This window comes from Nerophis ophidion, linkage group LG16 (assembly GCF_033978795.1).
Source record: "Nerophis ophidion isolate RoL-2023_Sa linkage group LG16, RoL_Noph_v1.0, whole genome shotgun sequence".
Classification (NCBI taxonomy): domain Eukaryota; kingdom Metazoa; phylum Chordata; class Actinopteri; order Syngnathiformes; family Syngnathidae; genus Nerophis; species Nerophis ophidion.
In genome coordinates, this window is record NC_084626.1 from 50,982,931 (window position 1) to 51,004,945 (window position 22,015).

At 43.7% G+C, this 22,015-nt stretch overlaps 1 protein-coding gene across 2 annotated transcripts in view; it reads left to right on the plus strand.

Annotated features, from left to right (window-relative positions):
- The window catches only part of st3gal8 (ST3 beta-galactoside alpha-2,3-sialyltransferase 8), an 80,736-nt gene that overhangs the window by 32,896 nt on the left and 25,825 nt on the right, over positions 1-22,015 (plus strand). For both annotated transcript variants that reach the window (XM_061875446.1, XM_061875448.1), the window contains exons 3-5: positions 10,957-11,365; positions 15,106-15,181; positions 15,255-15,393. In XM_061875446.1, coding sequence (XP_061731430.1) covers positions 11,176-11,365; positions 15,106-15,181; positions 15,255-15,393 — 405 coding nt within the window. In that variant the 5' untranslated portion in view covers positions 10,957-11,175. The remainder of the gene's footprint in view (positions 1-10,956; positions 11,366-15,105; positions 15,182-15,254; positions 15,394-22,015) is intronic.

Below are 22,015 nucleotides of genomic sequence, written 5' to 3' on the forward strand. Positions count from 1 at the left end.
GGGTCTTACATAATAGTGAGTGACGAGTCCATAGTGGGTCTTACATAATAGTGAGTGTCCAGTCCATAGTGGATCTAACATAATAGTGAGAGTCCAGTCCATAGTGGATCTAACATTATACTATGAGAGTCCAGTCCATAGTGGATGTAACATAATAGTGAGAGTCCAGTCCATAGTGGCTCTAACATAATAGTGTGAGAGTCCAGTCCATAGTGGATCTAACATAATAGTGTGAGAGTCCAGTCCATAGTGGGTCTTACATAATAGTGAGAGTCCAGTCCATAGTGGATCTAACATAATAGTGAGAGTCCAGTCCATAGTGGCTCTAACATAATAGTGTGAGAGTCCAGTCCATAGTGGATCTAACATAATAGTGAGAGTCCAGTCCATAGTGGATCTAACATAATGGTGTGAAAGTCCAGTCCATAGTGGATCTAACATAATAGTGTGAGAGTCCAGTCCATAGTGGATCTAACATAATAGTGAGAGTCCAGTCCATAGTGGATCTAACATAAGAGTGAGAGTCCAGTCCATAGTGGATCTAACATAATAGTGTGAGAGTCCAGTCCTTAGTGGATCTAACATAATAGTGAGAGTCCAGTCCATAGTGGATCTAACATAATAGTGTGAGAGTCCAGTCCATAGTGGATCTAACATAATAGTGTGAGAGTCCAGTCCATAGTGGATCTAACATAATAGTGTGAGAGTCCATTCCATAGTGGATCTAACATAATAGTGTGAGAGTCCATTCCATAGTGGGTCTTACATAATAGTGAGTGTCCAGTCCATAGTGGGTCTTACATAATTTGTGAGTGTCCAGTCCATAGTGGATCTAACATAATAGTGAGAGTCCAGTCCATAGTGGATCTAACATAATAGTGTGAGAGTCCAGTCCATAGTGGGTCTAACATAATAGTGAGAGTCCAGTCCATAGTGGATCTAACATAATAGTGTGAGAGTCCAGTCCATAGTGGATCTAACATAATAGTGAAAGTCCAGTCCATAGTGGATCTAACATAAGAGTGAGAGTCCAGTCCATAGTGGGCCTAACATAATAGTGTTAGAGTCCAGTCCATAGTGGGCCTAACATAATAGTGTTAGAGTCCAGTCCATAGTGGATCTAACATAATAGTGTGAGAGTCCAGTCCATAGTGGGTCTTACATAATTTGTGAGTGTCCAGTCCATAGTGGATCTAACATAATGGTGAGAGTCCAGTCCATAGTGGATGTAACATAATACTGTGAGAGTCCAGTCCATAGTGGATCTAACATAATAGTGTTAGAGTCCAGTCCATAGTGGATCTAACATAATATTGTGAGAGTCCAGTCCATAGTGGATCTAACATAATATTGTGAGAGTCCAGTCCATAGTGGATTTAACATAATATTGTGAGATTCCAGTCCATAGTGGATCTAACATAATAGTGAGAGTCCAGTCCTTAGTGGATCTAACATAATAGCGAGGGTCCAGTCCATAGTGGATCCAACCTAATAGTGAGAGTCCAGTCCATAGTGGATCTAACATAATAGTGAGAATCCAGTCCATAGTGGATCTAACATAATAGTGAGAGTCCAGTCCATAGTGGCTCTTACATAATAGTGAGAGTCCAGTCCATAGTGGATCTAACATAATAGTGAGAGTCCAGTCCATAGTGGATCTAACATAATAGTGAGAGTCCAGTCCATAGTGGATCTAACATAATAGTGAGAGTCCAGTCCATAGTGGATCTAACATAATAGTGAGAGTCCAGTCCTTAGTGGATCTAACATAATAGTGGGAGTCCAGTCCATAGTGGATCTTACATAATAGTGAGAGTCCAGTCCATAGTGGATCTAACATAATAGTGAGAGTCCAGTCCATAATGGATCTAACATAATAGTGAGAGTCCAGTCCATAATGGATCTAACATAAGAGTGAGAGTCCAGTCCATAGTGGATCTAACATAAGAGTGAGAGTCCAGTCCATAGTGGATCTTACATAATAGTGTGAGAGTCCAGTCCATAGTGAATCTAACATAATAGTGTGAGAGTCCAGTCCATAGTGGATCTAACATAATAGTGAGAGTCCAGTCCATAGTGGATCTAACATAAGAGTGAGAGTCCAGTCCATAGTGGATCTAACATAATAGTGAGAGTCCAGTCCTTAGTGGATCTAACATAATAGTGAGAGTCCAGTCCATAGTGGATCTAACATAATATTGTGAGAGTCCAGTCCATAGTGGGTCTTACATAATAGTGAGAGTCCAGTCCATAGTGGATCTAACATTTTACTGTGAGAGTCCAGTCTATAGTGGATCTAACATAATAGTGTGAGAGTCCAGTCCATAGTGGATCTAACATAATAGTGAGAGTCCAGTCCATAGTGGATCTAACATAATAGTGAGAGTCCAGTCCTTAGTGGATCTAACATAATAGTGAGAGTCCAGTCCATAGTGGATCTAGCATAATAGTGTGAGAGTCCAGTCCATAGTGGGTCTTACATAATAGTGAGAGTCCAGTCCATAGTGGATCTAACATTTTACTGTGAGAGTCCAGTCCATAGTGGATCTAACATAATAGTGTGAGAGTCCAGTCCATAGTGGATCTAACATAATAGTGAGAGTCCAGTCCATAGTGGATCTAACATAATAGTGAGAGTCCAGTCCTTAGTGGATCTAACATAATAGTGAGAGTCCAGTCCATAGTGGATCTAGCATAATAGTGTGAGAGTCCAGTCCATAGTGGCTCTTACATAATAGTGAGAGTTCCCAAAAAATGTGTTTAAAACGTGTTACCACTTTGTAAAATTCACCAACAGTCTGGAGTCTTTCTGTAACTCAAACCTTCAAACGGCTCTACACTCCACCATTGTTGTTTTGCTCGTTAATGCACATGTTCTGGGCTTTCGCACCAATCTCCACAAAAACCCTTATTTGGACCCAAATGATATTGTTGGAATCGGTTTCCCAGCTAACAACATTCTCATCCACACGAAGCTTTTAATGTTGAGTCCCCAGATTTGTCACATTTGAAATATTGCCCTGAGTTTTAGCGAGCACTTAGGCCATTGGTAAAACCTTGGCGCGGGTTTCTACTGTATTCAGTTGCGATGATTCATGGCTCCAGAAATGATTGGAGCTGGTGGAGTATCGAGCGAGGGAGCTGCAATATGCCAACAATTAAACGAACCTTACCTAAAGTCGTCACGTCCACGTTGAAGCCTGCTTGCTAATGTTGATATTCAAGGACTGGGAATAGACTCAAGATAATGTTTGGGGTAACGGCACCATGGGAAATCCTAAATAAAGAATGTGGGATCAGCAGCACATAAATCCCACTAAGTTGATGAGATAGTTGCAGCGTTCCCCAAAGGACGGAAATCTGAGGTGGTCTTCGAGGATTGTGAGATAGCCATTTTGCATTTTAACATTTTTTGTAAAAAACATGAAAAGCATAACAAATGTGTTTAGAACTACCAGAGAATTGTCTTCTGTTGCTTATTTTGGTGTTTTTTTGTAATGTCAGTAGTTTAGTTTAGTTTATTAAGGATCCCCATTAGTCTACACCGCAGTGGAGACTATTCTTCTTGGAGTCCAGACTATCCTTCCCGGTGTCCAGACTATCCTTCCCGGTGTCCAGACTATCCTTCCCGGGGTCCAGACTATTCTCCCTGGGGTCCAGACTATTCTTCCTGGGGTTCTTTGTCAAGTTCAAACACTCATGACATCTAATAGTCAGACAAGAAGCAAGGAATCATGCAGAGACAAAGTTCAATTTAGCTCATGAGAATACACATGTTTTGGGCTGTATTCTAGTTACAGATCCAAACTAGGTTCTAAAAGTCAAGCCCGCGTGCCTCCTCTATTTATTAGGAATGTCCCTGTTAAATCACTGTCGCTGAGGGAAACGGGGAATCTCGACAACTCCAGTTAGACACAATATATGATTATAGAATAAATAAGAATTAGGTGACGAAGGTCATATCGCCTTGTCTCTGCTCGGTCTGCGTCACGGCGGTGTTCTGCCTTGGCAATCAGCAGGCTAAGTAGTGGTACTATGGTCCAGTCTCTGCTTTGTCTGGTCCCGGAACCCAATGTTCGGCCTTGGCAGTCAACAGGCCGAGTCTGGACACAACACTGATAAGAGGTTAGCAATCTTTTGGATCACAAATACGAAAATACCATTTCAGCACAATTGACAATAATGTATATCAACAACCCTTAAGCATAAAGTTATGATGATAATATATACATAATTATTTTAACATCCAGACTATTCTTCCCGGGGTCCAGTGTCAGGTTAAAACACAGTCAGACAAGAAGCAAGGAATCATGCAGAGACAAAGTTCAATTTAGCTCATGAGAATACACATGTTTTGGGCTGTATTCTAGTTACAGATCCAAACTACGTTCTAAAAGTCAAGCCCGCGTGCCTCCTCTATTTATTAGGAATGTCCCTGTTACATCACTGTCGCTGAGGGAAACGGGGAATCTCTACAACTCCAGTTAGACACAATATAAGATTATAGAATAAATAAGAATTAGGTGACGAAGGTCATATCGCCTTGTCTCTGCTCGGTCTGCGTCAAGGCGGTGTTCAGCCTTGGCAATCAGCAGGCTAAGTAGTGGTGCTATGGTCTAGTCTCTGCTTTGTCTGGTCCCGGAACCCAATGTTCGGCCTTGGCAGTCAACAGGCCGAGTCTGGACACAACACTGATAAGAGGTTAGCAATCTTTTGGATCACAAATACGAAAATACCATTTCAGCACAATTGACAATAATGTATATCAACAACCCTTAAGCATAAAGTTATGATGATAATATATACATAATTATTTTAACATCCAGACTATTCTTCCTGGGGTCCAGTGTCAGGTTGAAACACTGATGACATCTAATAGTCTGACAAGAAGCAAGGAATCATGCAGAGACAAAGTTCAATTTAGCTCATGAGAATATACACGTTTTGGGCTGTATTCTAGTTACAGATCCAAACTAGGTTCTAAAAGTCAAGCCCGCGTGCCTCCTCTATTTATTAGGAATGTCCCTGTTACATCACTGTCGCTGAGGGAAGGGGGTAATCTCAACAACTCCAGTTAGACACAATATATGATTATAGAATAAATAAGAATTAGGTGACGAAGGTTGTATCGCCTTGTCTCTGCTCGGTCTGCGTCAAACAGCAGGCTAAATAGTGGTGCTATGGTCCAGTCTCTGCTCTGTCTGGTCCCGGAACCCAATGTTCGGCCTTGGCAGTCAACAGGCCGAGTCTGGACACAACACTGATAAGAGGTTAGCAATCTTTTGGATTGCTAGCCCTGCACAAATACGAAAATACCATTTCAGCACAATTGACAATAATGTATATCAACAACCCTTAAGCATAAAGTTATGATGATAATATATACATAATTATTTTAACATCCAGACTATTCTTCCTGGGGTCCAGTGTCAGGTTAAAACACTGATGACATTTAATAGTCAGACAAGAAGCAAGGAATCATGCAGAGACAAAGTTCAATTTAGCTCATGAGGAGACATGTGTTTTGGGCTGTATTCTAGTTACAGATCCAAACTACGTTCTAAAAGTCAAGCCCGCGTGCCTCCTCTATTTATTTGGAATGTCCCTGTTACATCACTGTCGCTGAGGGAAGGGGGTGATCGCGACAACTCCAGTTAGACACAATATATGATAATAGAATAAATAAGAATTAGTTGATGAAGGTCATATCGCCTTGTCTCTGCTCGGTCTGCGTCACAGCGGTGTTCAGCCTTGGCAATCAGCAGGCTAAGTAGTGGTGCTATGGTCCAGTCTCTGCTTTGTCTGGTCCCGGAACCCAATGTTCGGCCTTGGCAGTCAACAGGCCGGGTCTGGACACAACACTGATAAGAGGTTAGCAATCTTTTGGATTGCTAGCCCTGCACAAATACGAAAATACCACTTCAGCACAATTGACAATAATGTATATCAACAACCCTTAAGAATAAAGTTATGATGATAATGTATACATAATTATTTTAACATCCAGACTATTCCAGGTTAAAACACTGATGACATCTAATAGTCAGACAAGAAGCAAGGAATCATGCAGAGACAAAGTTCAATTTAGCTCATGAGGAGACATGTGTTTTGGGCTGTATTCTAGTTACAGATCCAAACTAGGTTCTAAAAGTCAAGCCCGCGCACCTCCTCTATTTATTAGGAATGTCCCTTGGCAATCAGCAGGTCGAGTTTCAGCACAAGCTACTATGCGACCTTTAACTTTGAAATGGGCCGTGTTCAAAATGTCTTTCACTGTGTCCGCACCGGAAAATCCTTGATGATGCCGGGTTATCACTGCTATAATCCACCAGTCACAGACTACTGGTCCCTCCTTGCTCTGTCTACTTATTCTCTGTCAGACCAGATGTGGTATCTTGTTTTTATGAGTGAGGGCCAAGTCTAGTTTTGGTGGACCAAATGTGTCGGAATAAGAATATGTCAGTTTGCTTCAGTCAAGGTCTATAAAAGAAGTGTGTTTCCATTTCGGTGTCCAGATTCCAAGATTCCATATGTGCTGTCACGTGATTTTGTTCAGCTCAAGAAACTATGCGACCTTTAACCAGTCCCCTAAAAGCGTCAATGCTGGAAGGGGGCTTCTCACATTGCCAGTTTAGATGGAGGTTCGGCCATTCACTGTGCTTCGCCAAAGACCGTGTTAAAGGGGAACATTATCACAATTTCAAAAGGGTTAAAAACAATAAAAATCAGTTCCCATTGGCTTTTTTTAAGTTTTTTTCAAAATTTTACCGGTCCCGGAATATCCCTAAAAAAAGCCAATGCGACCGTCCATTTCCCTGTGACGTCACACAGTGCTGCCGATGTAAACAAACAATGGGAATACCACAGCAAGATATAGCGACATCAGCTCGGATTCAGACTCGGATTTTAGCGGCTTAAGCGAGTCAACAGATTACGCATGTATTGAAACGGATGGTTGGAGTATGAAAGTATTGAAGAAGAAACTGAAGCTATTGAGCGAATAGCTATTGACGCTATTCATAGCCATAGCACGGCCGAATAGCTGCGTTAGCATCGCCGGTAAAATACGCGGACCAAACGATCAGGACTTTCGCATCTTGTGACACTGGAGCAACTTAAATCCGTCGATTGGTAAGTGTTTGTTTCGCATTAAATGTGGGTGGAAGGAAATGTAATATAGTTGTAAATGCATCTGCAGGTTATCCATACATCTCTGTGCCATGTCTGCTTTAGCATCGCCGGTAAAATGTGCGGACCAAACGATCAGGACTTTCGCATCTTGTGACACTGGAGCAACTTAAATCCGTCGATTGGTAAGTGTTTTTTTCGCATTAAGGGTGGAAGGAAACGTTATCTAGTTGCAAATGCATCTGCAGGTTATCCATACATCTCTGTGCCATGTCTGCTTTAGCACTGCTGGTAAATAGCATGTTAGCATCGATTAGCCTAGCATGTTGGCTTCGATTAGCTGGCAGTCAACGTCAACAAAACTCACCTTTGTGATTTGGTTGTCTTTATATTTGCAAATGCATCTGCATGTTATCCATACATCTCTGTGCCATGTCTGCTTTAGCACCGCCGGTAAATAGCATGTTAGCATTGATTAGCGTAGCATGTTAGCATCGATTAGCTGGCAGTCACGCCGCAACCAAATATGTCTGATTAGCACATAAGTCAACATCAACAAAACTCACCTTTGTGATTATGTTGAATTTATCGTTGCAAATGCATCTGCAGGTTATCCATACATCTCTGTGCCATGTCTGTCATCGCGGGTAAAATGTGCAGACACTCCGGCACATTCAATGGGGGTCTGGCAGCAGATTTATTGCCACTTTCGCATCTTCGGACCAGTGGTGCAACTTGAATCCCTCCCTGTTAGTGTTGTTACACCCTCCGACAACACACCGTCGAGGCATGATGTCTCCAAGGTTCCAAAAAATAGTCGAAAAAACGGAAAATAACATAGCTGAGACCCGGTGTTTGCAAATGAAAATGGTGGGTGTGTTACCTCGACGACGTCACGTTCTGACGTCATCGCCCCCAGACCGATAGACAGAAAGGTGTTTAATTCGCCAAAATTCGCCCATTTAGAGTTTGGAAATCGGTTAAAAAATATATGGTCTTTTTTCTGCACCATCAAGGTATATATTGACGCTTACATAGGTCTGGTGATGATGTTCCCCTTTAACACCGAACAGAAAACCTGGTCACTCGTCGGACAAAAAAAATTATAAGGCCGAGTTATCACTGCCATAATCCGCCCGTCACAGACTAATGATCCCTCCTTGCTCCGTCTACTTTTCCTCTGTCAGACCAGTTGTGGTATCATGTTTTTATGTGTAAAGTCTAGTTTTGGTGGACCAAATGTGTCTGACAACAAGCTATCCATACACTTAGGTAAAACGGAATCCATCCTATTTGGGTCCCATATCAACCTTAAGAAGGTCAGTGACTTGACTATAAAAGTGGGTGACATTGTTATCACCAGGAAGGATGAGATCACCTACCTAGGTTCCATTCTAGAGGCTAATCTTTCCTGTGATAAAATGGCAACCAAGGTGATCAAAAAGGTCAACCAAAGAACGAGATTCCTCTACAGAATCTCCTCTCTGGTCAACAAAAGCACCTTGAGGATTCTAGCGGGAACTCTCATTCAACCCTTCTTCGATTACGCTTGCACCTCCTGGTACCCCAGCACCTCCAAAACCCTCAAATCTAGACTCCAAACATCCCAGAATAAGCTAGTCCGGTTACTTTTAGACCTCCACCCCAGATCACACCTCAATCCAACCCACTTCTCCAAAGTGGGCTGGCTCAGGGTGGAGGACAGAGTCAAACAACTTGCACTGAGCCTGGTCTATAAAATCCACTACACCTCCCTGATACCGAAGTACATGTCAAACTACTTCCTTAACGTAAATGACCGCCATAACCACAACACCAGGGGGAGCTCCACAAACTACGTTAAACCCAGATTGCGATCTAACAAAGGTCTAAACTCATTCTCTTTCTATGCCACATCAATGTGGAATGCACTCCCAACAGGTGTAAAAGTAAGTGCATCTCTATCCTCCTTCAAAAGCGCTATAAAACCACACCTCCAGGCAACTTCAACACTTTACTAATACCCTCCTCCATTCACATCCCATCTCCCCGGATTGTAAACAACTCAAATGTACTTCTAATGTATATACTTGTTCTTATGCTATGTGAACTCTGCTGGCTGTACATATCCTACTAAATAAGACCTACACTGTTTCAATGCAATTGTTGATGACTGAAGTTCTGATATCAACCAAAGCTCCTCACCCCACCCCCCGGATTGTAAATAATGTAAATAATTCAATGTACATACTATGATGATTAACTTGTGTGATGACTGTATTATTTTGATAGTATATATTTGTACCATGAATTAATTAACGTGGACCCCGACTTAAACAAGTTGAAAAACTTATTGGGGTGTTACCATTTAGTGGTCAATTGTACGGAATATGTACTGAACTGTGCAAACTACTAATAAAAGTATCAATCAATCAATGTTTATTTATATAGCCCCAAATCACAAATGGCTCAAAGGACTGCACAAATCATTACGACTACGACATCCTCGGAGGAACCCACAAAAGGGCAAGGAAAACTCACACCCAGTGGGCAGGGAGAATTCACATCCAGTGGGACGTCGGTGACAATGCTGACTATGAGAAACCTTGGAGAGGACCTCAGATGTAGGCAACCCGAAAGCAATGGATGTCGAGCGGGTCTAACATGATACTGTGAAAGTTCAATCCATAGTGGCTCCAACACAGGCGCGAGAGTTAAGTTCAAAGCGGATCCAAGACAGCAGCGAGAGTCCCGTCCACAGGAAACCATCTCAAGCGGATCAGCAGCGTAGAGATGTCCCCAACCGATACAGGCGAGCGGTCCATCCTGGGTCTCGACTCTGGACAGCCAGTACTTCATCCATGGTCATCGGACCGGACCCCCTCCACAAGGGAGGGGGGGGACATAGGAGAAAGAAAAGAAGCGGCAGATCAACTGGTCTAAAAAGGAGGTCTATTTAAAGGCTAGAGTATACAGATGAGTTTTAAGGTGAGACTTAAATGCTTCTAATGTCAAGTTATCACTGCTATAATCTGCCAGTCACAGACTGATGATCCCTCCTTGCTCTGTCTACTTATTCTCTGTCAGACCTGTTGTGGCATCAGGGTTTTTATGAGTGACGGGCCACGTCTAGTTTTGGTGAACCCAACGTGTCCGAATAAGAATATGTCAATTTGCTTCAGTCAAGGTCAATAAGACAGGTGCTCTAACCACGTCGCTAGAGATCTGTAGGTCGTGAGTTCAAACCCCGGTCCAGTCATACCAAAGACTATAAAAATGGTACCCATTGCGTCCCTGCTTGGCACTCAAGGGTTAGAATTGGGCATTAAATCACCAAAATGATTCCAGAGCGTAGCCACTGCTGCTGCTCACTGCTCCCCTCACCTCCCAGAGGCTGGAAGAAGGGGGTGGGTCAAATGCAGAGGGTCATTTCACTATCAGTGGTACTTTATTATTATTTTTTGATTAAGCGTGCCTGTGTTTCCATTTCGGTGTCCAGATTCCAAGATTCCAGATGTGCTGTCATGTGATTTTTTTTTTCCCCCCCACTATGCGACCTTTAACCCTGTCACCCCTGTCCAGCAGAGTGGAAAATATCACCGATACATAGGTCGAGCTATTGTGTGTTTAGCTGTGGTGTAGCCGCGATCTGTTTACCCTTTTGAAAGGACTAAAATACAGAAACAAAACAACGGGTGTGTTTATTGGAGGAGATTTAGATGCCAACTGGCCTGTATCGGACATCTTAGATACGAGCTGATATAGTCCGATACATGCTTTTTGGCTGATATCGGACGGATAACCGAATCCACATGGCGACTAAAGTTGTTGTGTCTCTGCCCGTTGCAGGTGTTGCCATAGTTCCTGTATGCACCAACAGGAAGGCGGTGTCGAGTTATCTCACCCACACACACACACACACACACACACACACACACACACACCTGCTCCATGGAGATAAAAGTGTGGCGAGGGCCCAGACAGAGGTCGAGATGAGGGTAGCGGGGAGGCCCCAGCCAAAGCCGACACGACGGACTTGACGTCGGCTCGCCGTCGTGCGTCCCGCTGATGCCCCGCCCCTTCACCAGCCCGGCCATGCTGCTGAAGAGGAAGCTGTACGTGGTGGTGGTGATCGCCGCCGTCCTCCTCCTCATGCTCGCCAGTCAGAGTATCCAGAAAGGGCATTTCCTCTCCTTGTACTTGGACACGCCCCCCAGCCTGGCCACACCCAGTGGGAAGCCCTTCCACGGGGAGACGGGTGAGTATCGTAACATTTTAGGTCTGGGAAATAATCTTGACAAGGTTTTTGTCACTTTTTGTGAGCTAAGTAAGGAAAGACCAGATTTGTGTTTGGGTCCGTGCTCAGGTTGTACGTTATACCGGTACTAGTATGGTACCGCGGTACTAATGAATCATATTCGGTACTATACCACCTTTTAAAAAGTACAATTTTTTTTTTACAGGCATTGCGGCTCGTCATAATGTCATGACATTTCGGAGGTATAGCTCGGTTGGTAAAGCGGCCGTGCCAGCAACTTGAGGGTTGCAGGTTCGATCCCCGCTTCCGCCATCCGAGTCACTGCCATTGTGTCCTTGGGCAGGACACTTTCCTCACCTGCTCCCAGTGCCACCCACACTGGTTTAAATGTAAAAATTAGATATGGGGTTTCACTATGTAAAGCGCTTTGAGTCACCAGAGAAAAAGCGCTATATAAATATAATTCACTTCACTTCACATTGCTGGTTTTACAAGCAGATGAGCATGTTCGGCAGCGCACGCACACAGAGTACTTACAGGCAGACAGAAAAGGGAGAATGGATGCATTTTAGCCTAAAAAGTAAAGATAAAGGGGAAGTTATAACACTTAAACACCCTCAGGAAGAGGTGCTTTTAAACATGGCTAGCTAGCTGCTAACATCCATTCGGCAGTGTTTCAGCTACTTCTAAATTACTCATCATCTCCTCCATGGCGACACATAAATTAAGTGTCAGGTTCAAACACTGACGACATCTATTAAACAAGACAAGAAGCAAGGAATTAAATAGAGACGGAATTAAATTTGGCTCAATTGAGGAGAGACGATTGGACTGTACTCTCGTACTGACGTCGCCCTGCTGATTCGGTATAGCTCGGTTGGTAGAGTGCCCGTGCCAGCAACTTGAGGGTTGCAAGTTCGATTCCCGCTTCAGCCATCCTAGTCACTGCCGTTGTGTCCTCGGGGAAGACGCTTTACCCTTCTGCTCCCAGTGCCACCCACACTGGTTTAAATGTAAAAATTAGATATGGGGTTTCGCTATGTAAAGCGCTTTGAGTCACTAGAGAAAAAGCGCTATATAGATATAATTCACTTCACTTCACATTGCTGGTTTTACAAGCAGATGAGCATGTTCGGCAGCGCACGCACACAGAGTACTTACAGGCAAACACAGTGTGCAGACAGAAAAGGGAGAATGGATGCATTTTAGCCTGAAAAGTAAAGATAAAGGTGAAGTTATAACACTGGAACACCCTCAGGAAGAGGTGCTTTTAAACATGGCTAGCTAGCTAGCTGCTAACATCCATTCGCAGTCGGCAGTGTTTCAGCTACTTCTAAATTACTAATCCTCTCCTCCATGGCGACACATAAATTAAGTGTCAGGTTCAAACACTGATGACATCTATGAAACAAGACAAGAAGCAAGGAATTAAATAGAGACGGAATTAAATTTGGCTCAATTGAGGAGAGACGATTGGACTGTACTCTCGTACTGACGTCACCCTGCTGATTCGGTATAGCTCGGTTGGTAGAGTGGCCGTGCCAGCAACTTGAGGGTTGCAAGTTCCATTCCCGCTTCAGCCATCCTAGTCACTGCCGTTGTGTCCTCGGGGAAGACACTTTACCCACCTGCTCCCAGTGCCACCCACACTGGTTTAAATGTATCTTAGATATTGGGTTTCACTATGTAAAGCGCTTTGAGTCACTTGAGAAAAGCGCTATATAAATATAATTCACTTCACTTCACATTTCTGGTTTTACAAGCAGATGAGTATGTTCGGCAGCGCACGCACACAGAGTACTTACAGGCAGACACAGTGTGCAGACAGAAAAGGGAGAATGGATGCATTTTAGGCTGAAAAGTAAAGAAAAAGGTGAGGTGCTTTAAAACAGTGGTCCCCAACCACCGGGCCGCAGAAGACTTTTTGTAAAATAAATTTTAAAAAAAATAAAAAATACAAAATTTTTCTTTTTTTTGTTTTGTTAAATCAACATAAAAAACACAATATACACTTACAATTAGTGCAAAAACCACAAAAACTTCCCTTTTTCATGACAAACACGTCCCTTTTTTATGACAAAGAAGAAAAACATGGCTAGCTAGCTAGCAGCTAACATCCCTTCGCAGTCGGCAGTGTTTCAGCTACTTCTAAATCACTAATCCTCGCCTCCATGGCGACACATAAACTAAATGTCAGGTTCAAACACTGATGACATCTGTTAAACAAGACAAGAAGCAAGGAATTAAATAGAGACAGAATTAAATTTGGCTCAATTGAGGAGAGACGTTTGGACTGTACTCTCGTACTGACGTCACCCTGCTGATTCGGTATAGCTCGGTTGGTAGAGTGGCCGTGCCAGCAACTTGAGGGTTGCAAGTTCGATTCCCGCTTCAGCCATCCCAGTTAAATGTAACCTAGATATGGGGTTTCACTATGTAAAGCGCTTTGAGTCACTAGAGAAAAAGAGCTATATAAATATAATTCACTTCACTTCACATTGCTGGTTTTACAAGCAGATGAGCATGTTCGGCAGTACACGCACACAGAGTACTTACAGGCAGACACAGTGTGTAGACAGAAAAGGGAGAATGGATGCATTTTAGCCTGAAAAGTAAAGAAAAAGGTGAAGTTATAACACTGGAATACCCTCAGGAAGAGGTGCTTTAAAACAGTGGTCCCCAACCACCGGGCCGCGGCCCGATTGGTACCGGGCCGCAGAAGAATTTTTATAAAATAAAATAAAAATAAAAAAAAAGTAAACATTTTTAATTTTTTTTGTTTTGTTAAATCAACATAAAAAACACAATATACACTTACAATTAGTGCAAAAACCACCAAAACCTCCCTTTTTCATGACAAAAACGTCCCTTTTTTATGACAAAGAAGAAAAATAATTATTAAGCGTTGACCGGTATAAACTAAATGTCAGGTTCAAACACTGATGACATCTGTTAAACAAGACAAGAAGCAAGGAATTAAATACAGACAGAATTAAATTTGGCTCAATTGAGGAGAGACGTTTGGACTGTACTCTCCTACAGTATCACCACGCACCTGACGAAAGATTGTAAGCCTCTTTTATTTGGACTTTCCCTGATTACATGGCAACAGCTGTTTCTAAGGGACAGGGGTTGTAAACAGACATCGCCCTTGATTACGACAGTTCAAAGAAAAGGTCTAAAACACTTAAAAGAGGAGCCCCCTGGAGGGGAGTCAGGTCCTGCTTCGTTTTCGTCGAGACAATATCTTTCTGTGGATTTCAATCGAACACCTTCATGTTGCTTCCCATCCTACACAGTGGAGTTTTAGCCTTCTGCTTGGTAGGATTAAAGACAGCATTTGTTTGTCTGCTCGCCGGGACCTCGTTGAAACACAACATTTTGTGATAACAGATACGATTATTCTAACAGTAAGTTTCTTACAAGTATCATTATCAGCGGAGGACGAGGAATAGCTAAACATGCTTCACGACACACGTAGCACACCGGCGTCGCCGCTAATGTTACGTTCCTGAATGTAAACAAATGCCATGTAATGATACCAAGTACAAGAGGGGATTTTGTCGATACTGCTATGATTACATTGATATTTTTTATCATCACAAAATCTTTTTTCCTTTTTTTTTTATATTCAATAATATTATGGAACTCGAATGAAATGAAAGCTGTTGAATGATTGGTCGGGAGGATACTGGTCCCACTTTCCATTGTTTCATGATACTGCTACTTTGTGGTGGCAGATCCTCCCGATGGCGTCGCCGCTATCCACGCTCCTCCCAGTGAGGCGGCGGTCAAGAACTCTGAAGTTGTCCCCAGGTAAGAAAGAGAAAAGCGGGCCGGCAGTCCAAACACGGACTTGACGCCTTGAACGTCCGTGTCGTCCTCCCAGGTCCTGCGGATGTCCTCAGTCCTGCGTCTCGGACCTGGGCGCCTCGGACTGGTTCAGCCGTCACTACGATCCCAGACAGAGACCCTTCCTGCAGGACGCCAACATGAGCCTGGACCCTGACGCCCTCCAGTGGTGGCTGGTGAGCACGACAGTACACAGCACACGCAGACTCTTTCAACCAGTCCTCGGCCACCTTACGATCGGGTTCGATTCCCGTTCATGAGGTGACAATTGGATGCAGAATCAGGTTTTGATTCCATTCAATTTTTGTAATACACAAAACCCAAAACCAGTTTTTGATTCATTAGTACTGCGATACTATACTAGTACTGTTTCTGATTCATTAGTACCGCGATACTTTACTAGTACTGTTTCTGATTCATTAGTACTGCGATACTATACTGGTACTGTTTATCATTCATTAGTACCGTGATACTATACTAGTACCGTTTTTTATTTATTAGTACCGTGATACTATACTAGTACCGTTTTTTATTTATTAGTACCGTGATACTATACTAGTACCGTTTTTGATTTATTAGTACCGTGATACTATACTAGTACCGTTTTCAACCATAATACTACACTAGTACCCTTTTTTATTTATTAGTACCACGATACTATACTGGTACCGTTTTTATTCATTAGTACCACAATACTATAGTAGTACCGTTTTTGATTTATTACTACCGCGATACTATACTAGTACCGTTTTTGATTTATTAGTACCGCCATACTATACTAGTACCGTTTTTGATTCATTAGTACCACGATACCATGCTAATACCGTTTTTGATTCATTAGTACCACGATACTATACTAGTACCATTTTTGATTTATTACTACCGCGATACTATACTAGTACCGTTTTTATTCATTAATACCGCAATACTATACTAGTACAGTTTCTGATTCATTAGTACTGCGATACTATGCTAATACCGTTTTTGATTCATTAGTACCACGATACTATACTAGTACCGTTTTTTATTTATTACTACCGCGATACTATACTAGTACCGTTTTTGATTTATTAGTACCACGATACTATACTAGTACCGTTTTTGATTCATTAGTACCACGATACTATACTAGTACCGTTTTTGATTCATTAGTACCACGATACTATACTAGTACCGTTTTTGATTTATTAGTACCGCCATACTATACTAGTATTGTTTTTGATTAATTAGTACCACAATACTATGCTAATACCGTTTTTGATTCATTAGTACCACGATACTATACTAGTACCATTTTTTATTTATTACTACCGCGATACTATACTAGTACCGTTTTCGACCATAATACTACACTAGTACCCTTTTTTATTTATTAGTTCCACGATACTATACTAGTACCGTTTTTATTCATTAGTACCGCGATACTATACTAGTACCGTTTCTGATTCATTAGTACCGCGATACTATACTAGTACCGTTTCTGATTCATTAGTACTGCGATACTATACTAGTACTGTTTCTCATTCATTAGTACCGTGATACTATACTAGTACCGTTTTTGATTTATTAGTACCGCCATACTATACTAGTATTGTTTTTGATTCATTAGTACCACTATACTATACTAGTACCGTTTTTGATTTATTACTACCGCGATACTATACTAGTACCGTTTTCGACCATAATACTACACTAGTACCCTTTTTTATTTATTAGTACCACGATACTATACTAGTACCGTTTTGATTCATTAGTACCGCGATACTATAGTAGTACCGTTTTTGATTCATTAGTACCGCGATACTATACTAGTACCATTTTTGACCACAATATTATACCAGTACCGTTTTTGATTCATTAGTACCACGATACTATACTAGTACCGTTTTGATTCATTAGTACCGCGATACTACACTAGTACTGTTTTTGATTCATTAGGACCGCGATACTATACTAGTACCATTTTTGACCACAATATTATACCAGTACCGTTTTTGATTCATTAGTACCACTATACTATACTAGTACCGTTTTTGATTTATTACTACCGCGATACTATACTAGTACCGTTTTGATTCATTAGTACCGCGATACTATACTAGTACCGTTTCTGATTCATTAGTACCGCGATACTATACTAGTACCGTTTGTGATTCATTAGTACCGCGATACTATACTATTACCATTTTTGACCACAATATTATACCAGTACCGTTTTTGATTCATTAGTACCACGATACTATACAAGTACCGTTTTTGATTCATTAGTACTGCAATACTATACTAGTATCGTTTTTGACCACAATTCTATACAAATACCGTTTTTGATTCATTAGTACCACAATACTATACTAGTACCGTTTTTGATTCATTAGTACCACAATACTATACTAGTACCGTTTTTGATTCATTAGTACCACAATACTATACTAGTACCGTTTTTGACCACAATTCTTTACTAGTACTGTTTTTGATTCATTAGTACCGTGATTCTATACAAATACCGTTTTTGATTCATTAGTACCACGATACTATACTAGTACCGTTTTTGACCACAATTCTATACAAATACCGTTTTGGATTCATTAGTACCACAATACTATACTAGTACCGTTTTTGATTCATTAGTACCACAATACTATACTAGTACCGTTTTTGATTCATTAGTACCACGATACTATACTAGTACCGTTTTTGACCACAATTCTTTACTAGTACTGTTTTTGATTCATTTGTACCACGATACTATACTAGTACCGTTTTTGATTCATTAGTACCACGATACTATACTAGTACCGTTTTTGATTCATTAGTACCACGATACTATACTAGTACCGTTTTTGATTCATTAGTACCACGATACTATACTAGTACCGTTTTTGATTCATTAGTACCGATATACTATACTAGTACCGGTACACCGTCCAACCCTAGTGTGCACAATCTGTAGTCTTCATGGAATTCCCAAGCTCAGACCTCCTTGCTGTGAGGCGACAGAGTTCCCCACTGGAGCCCTGCAGGCTTTGTGGATCAGAAGTGATTTAGGAGTCCTGCTGGATTCCCGTCAGAGTCTGTTAGGAGCCGTCATCCGGTCTGATGGTGGAACACACAGACCTGACCTGATTACACAATGAAGATGCAGACTGTCCTCAATGTTGGTCTGCGTCGCTCCATTAGGAGATGAGAAGCTGGCAGAGGCCGACCTCACCCTGCTGATTCATGCTGTCACTCTGCACTGACGTCACCCTGCTGATTCATGCTGTCACTCTGCACTGACGTCACCCTGCTGATTCATGCTGTCACTCTGCACTGACGTCACCCTGCTGATTCATGCTGTCACTCTGCACTGACGTCACCCTGCTGATTCATGCTGTCACTCTGCACTGACGTCACCCTGCTGATTCATGCTGTCACTCTGCACTGACGTCACCCTGCTGATTCATGCTGTCACTCTGCACTGACGTCACCCTGCTGATTCATGGTGTCACTCTGCACTGACGTCACCCTGCTGATTCATGCTGTCACTCTGCACTGACGTCACCCTGCTGATTCATGCTGTCACTCTGCACTGACGTCACCCTGCTGATTCATGCTGTCACTCTGCACTGACGTCACCCTGCTGATTCATGGTGTCACTCTGCACTGACGTCACCCTGCTGATTCATGCTGTCACTCTGCACTGACGTCACCCTGCTGATTCATGCTGTCACTCTGCACTGACGTCACCCTGCTGATTCATGCTGTCACTCTGCACTGACGTCACCCTGCTGATTCATGCTGTCACTCTGCACTGACGTCACCCTGCTGATTCATGCTGTCACTCTGCACTGACGTCACCCTGCTGATTCATGCTGTCACTCTGCACTGACGTCACCCTGCTGATTCATGCTGTCACTCTGCACTGACGTCACCCTGCTGATTCATGCTGTCACTCTGCACTGACGTCACCCTGCTGATTCATGCTGTCACTCTGCACTGACGTCACCCTGCTGATTCATGCTGTCACTCTGCACTGACGTCACCCTGCTGATTCATGGTGTCACTCTGCACTGACGTCACCCTGCTGATTCATGCTGTCATTCTGCACTGACATCACCCTGCTGATTCATGCTGTCACTCTGCACTGACGTCACCCTGCTGATTCATGCTGTCACTCTGCACTGACGTCACCCTGCTGATTCAGGCTGTCACTCTGCACTGACGTCACCCTGCTGATTCATGCTGTCACTCTGCACTGACGTCACCCTGCTTATTCATTCATGCTGTCACTCTGCACTGACGTCACCCTGCTTATTCATTCATGCTGTCACTCTGCACTGACGTCACCCTGCTGATTCATGCTGTCACTCTGCACTGACGTCACCCTGCTGATTCATGCTGTCACTCTGCACTGACGTCACCCTGCTGATTCATGCTGTCACTCTGCACTGACGTCACCCTGCTTATTCATGCTGTCACTCTGCACTGACGTCACCCTGCTGATTCATTCATGCTGTCACTCTGCACTGACGTCACCCTGCTGATTCATGTTGTCACTCTGCACTGACGTCACCCTGCTGATTCATGCTGTCATTCTGCACTGACGTCACCCTGCTGATTCATGCTGTCACTCTGCACTGACGTCACCCTGCTGATTCATGCTGTCACTCTGCACTGACGTCACCCTGCTGATTCATGCTGTCACTCTGCACTGACGTCACCCTGCTGATTCATGCTGTCACTCTGCACTGACGTCACCCTGCTGATTCATGCTGTCACTCTGCACTGACCTCACCCTGCTGATTCACGCTGTCATTCTGCACTGACGTCACCCTGCTGATTCACGCTGTCACTCTGCACTGACGTCACCCTGCTGATTCATGCTGTCACTCTGCACTGACGTCACCCTGCTGATTCATGCTGTCACTCTGCACTGACGTCACCCTGCTGATTCATGCTGTCATTCTGCACTGACGTCACCCTGCTGATTCATTCATGCTGTCACTCTGCACTGACGTCACCCTGCTGATTCATGCTGTCACTCTGCACTGACGTCACCCTGCTGATTCATGCTGTCACTCTGCACTGACGTCACCCTGCTGATTCATGCTGTCACTCTGCACTGTTGCTGTCACTCTGCACTGACTTCACCCTGCTGATTCATGTTGTCACTCTGCACTGACGTCACCCTGCTGATTCATGCTGTCACTCTGCACTGACGTCACCCTGCTGATTCATGCTGTCACTCTGCACTGACGTCACCCTGCTGATTCATGCTGTCACTCTGCACTGACGTCACCCTGCATATTCATGCTGTCACTCTGCACTGACGTCACCCTGCTGATTCATGCTGTCACTCTGCTCTGACGTCACCCTGCTGATTCATGCTGTCACTCTGCACTGACGTCACCCTGCTGATTCATGCTGTCACTCTGCACTGACGTCACCCTGCTGATTCATGCTGTCACTCTGCACTGACGTCACCCTGCTGATTCATGCTGTCACTCTGCACTGACGTCACCCTGCTGATTCATGCTGTCACTCTGCTCTGACGTCACCCTGCTGATTCATGCTGTCACTCTGCTCTGACGTCACCCTGCTGATTCATGCTGTCACTCTGCACTGACGTCACCCTGCTGATTCATGCTGTCACTCTGCACTGACGTCACCCTGCTGATTCATGCTGTCACTCTGCACTGACGTCACCCTGCTGATTCATGCTGTCACTCTGCACTGACGTCACCCTGCTGATTCATGCTGTCACTCTGCACTGACGTCACCCTGCTGATTCATGCTGTCACTCTGCACTGACGTCACCCTGCTGATTCATGCTGTCACTCTGCACTGACGTCACCCTGTTGATTCATGCTGTCACTCTGCACTGACGTCACCCTGCTGATTCATGCTGTCACTCTGCACTGACGTCACCCTGCTGATTCATTCATGCTGTCACTTTGCACTGACGTCATCCTGCTGATTCATGCTGTCACTCTGCACTGACGTCACCCTGCTGATTCATGCTGTCACTCTGCACTGACGTCACCCTGCTGATTCATGCTGTCACTCTGCACTGACGTCACCATGCTGATTCATGCTGTCACTCTGCACTGACGTCACCCTGCTGATTCATGCTGTCATTCTGCACTGACGTCACCCTGCTGATTCATGCTGTCACTCTGCACTGACGTCACCCTGCTGATTCATGCTGTCACTCTGCACTGACGTCACCCTGCTGATTCATGCTGTCACTCTGCACTGACGTCACCCTGCTGATTCATGCTGTCATTCTGCACTGACCTCACCCTGCTGATTCATGCTGTCACTCTGCACTGACGTCACCCTGCTGATTCATGCTGTCACTCTGCACTGACGTCACCCTGCTGATTAATGCTGTCACTCTGCACTGACGTCACCCTGCTGATTCATGCTGTCACTCTGCACTGACCTCACCCTGCTGATTCATGCTGTCACTCTGCACTGACCTCACCCTGCTGATTCATGCTGTCACTCTGCACTGACGTCACCCTGCTGATTCATGCTGTCACTCTGCACTGACGTCACCCTGCTGATTCATGCTGTCACTCTGCACTGACGTCACCCTGCTGATTCATGCTGTCACTCTGCACTTACGTCACCCTGCTGATTCATGCTGTCACTCTGCACTGACGTCACCCTGCTGATTCATGCTGTCACTCTGCACTGACGTCACCCTGCTGATTCATGCTGTCACTCTGCACTGACGTCACCCTGCTGATTCATGCTGTCACTCTGCACTGACGTCACCCTGCTGATTCATGCTGTCATTCTGCACTTACGTCA